Below are 1,944 nucleotides of genomic sequence, written 5' to 3'. Positions count from 1 at the left end.
GGCAAATTCAGGATTGTTTAAAATATTGCCTTATAAAATTAAGAACTTAAAACGTGGATTAGTAGCTAAGATTTTATGCTCTACTAATTGGTATAACATAAACAAAAAGTAGATTAATAAATTTTTGAATGTAAGTCACTAAAACCTCGTGAAGTGTGCAGTAAAAGATGCCTGTGGCGATAGGGTTAAATATGTAAAATGAATTTTAAAAAGCTTGTGAACTTTAAAATAATTTTCTGAATGATGACAGAAACCAGAGTTACAGTGCATTTTCAAAGGTAGAGATAATACAAAAAGTGTGGTTGAGAAATAAAATCATCTCTCATTTTATTCACAAAACATCAAATTCAATAAGCTATTTAGTTTCAAGAGATAATTTTTCACATCACAAAAAATTCTTAGAGGGCACATCAGTAACATTACTATTTATATAGTACAAAATTACAGTAGAAATGAATATACTTAATGCATTTTTAAATCTTTTTATGATATAAATACACTGGAATTATGTTTAGAAATACCTTTGATTCTCAATGTAGTAATTTAACTTGTCTAAGTTTAATGTTTGGTGTCTTTAGCCTCCCAGTAGTTAAGATGTTAACCATCTTATTGCACTACTTAAAAACTACAGTTTGACCAAACTCAATTTATGCATATAGAAAACAGAGCTGAACAAATCCCATTTCCCAGGGAAAGTGGACATTTCTGGTGGAAATCTGTTTTTAACTACTCACAGGAAAGGACAAAACATGGTAAGAGCTCCAACCATTATGCTGCTTCAATAGTATATACATTCATGCCACTAACTAGTCTGCTATGTATATTTAGAATCATGTGATGTTCATGTGCACTGCAAATCTAACAGTAAACTTCTAAAGGTGTTTTTTCAAACAGAAAATCCAGGGAAATATGGTAAACAAAAAGCTATTGTTTTTGAAAACAGAAACATTAGAGTAAACTTTTAAATTTGCTAAAATCAAATTTTTTTTACTACTATTAACTATGGTCGTTGTGGTTTTGAAATACAGTGGTAGCTGGTGAGCTTTTGGATAGGTGAGGAACGTGCTATACATGGTTTCATTTTCTACCAACTGAAATCAATGTACATCTTATCTTACAACCTCTTGTCTCTGTAGAAACAATTTCTCATTTCCTCCATAGATAATCTATAGCTTGCCTTATTAATTTCTCCTGCACACATAGCAATGGGTCATTCTGGCACACTCAGTGTTTTATGTTTGAATACACTTACTGTTTTCTTATGCAGAAATTTTAAGTCATGATTAAAGCTTTAGTATTAATCAATTAATATTTTATTACACTCTCATATATTATTAAAATTAAAACATAATTACTGATTAAAAAAAACAACATTTGGTTTAAGTGTTTAGATTAATGGTATAGAAATTCTATGTGAGGCAGTTCCTCACCTAACAAAGCACCATTGTTCTGGAAGAAACTGAGACTCGTGCTGTGTACATCTAAAAGTAAATGAAATCTGAAATTACCATACAACTTATCATTGTTTGCAGCTGAAATAAAATTAAAGAAAAAAAGAGAAACAGTTAAGTCCTTCACATTTCTGAAAACAATGCTTTTCTCAGTCAAATTTACACCCACCTTGTTTCAATTTTATTGAAATTTGTACACTACTTGTTTTTCACAAATCTCACATTACTCAAACTTATTTTTAAAATAAATTAGCTTAAACTAACATTACAACATTGAGTGAGTTCAATAGGAAACTACTAATGAATTTAAAAGTCAACAATCTCTTATATCATTCAATTCCTAATATCTGTGGAAGTTCGTTGGGTCAATGCATAGTAAAAGAAGGTTCAAATTTGGAACAGATCTCCACATAATGCACTTGCAATAATAATAATAATAAAAAAAAAATCATGATCTTTTGTGTAACCCCTGTATTCCATGTGTTCTAAAAGA

The 1,944-nt window shown here is 29.6% G+C and overlaps 1 protein-coding gene across 18 annotated transcripts in view; it reads right to left on the bottom strand.

The window, feature by feature from the left end:
- LOC106468903 (calcium-dependent secretion activator-like) overlaps positions 1-1,944 on the bottom strand; it is a 118,396-nt gene that overhangs the window by 77,917 nt on the left and 38,535 nt on the right. For 14 of the 18 annotated variants that reach the window (XM_022397273.1, XM_022397274.1, XM_022397275.1 and 11 more), the window contains one exon: positions 1,431-1,481. The exons of the other annotated variants lie outside the window; for them this stretch is intronic. In XM_022397273.1, the coding sequence (XP_022252981.1) occupies positions 1,431-1,481 (51 nt within the window). The remainder of the gene's footprint in view (positions 1-1,430; positions 1,482-1,944) is intronic. 18 annotated transcript variants of the gene reach the window in all.

The sequence above is a fragment of the Limulus polyphemus genome, unplaced genomic scaffold, assembly GCF_000517525.1.
Source record: "Limulus polyphemus unplaced genomic scaffold, Limulus_polyphemus-2.1.2 Scaffold3210, whole genome shotgun sequence".
Classification (NCBI taxonomy): domain Eukaryota; kingdom Metazoa; phylum Arthropoda; class Merostomata; order Xiphosura; family Limulidae; genus Limulus; species Limulus polyphemus.
This window is presented reverse-complemented; position numbering and strand designations above follow the sequence as displayed.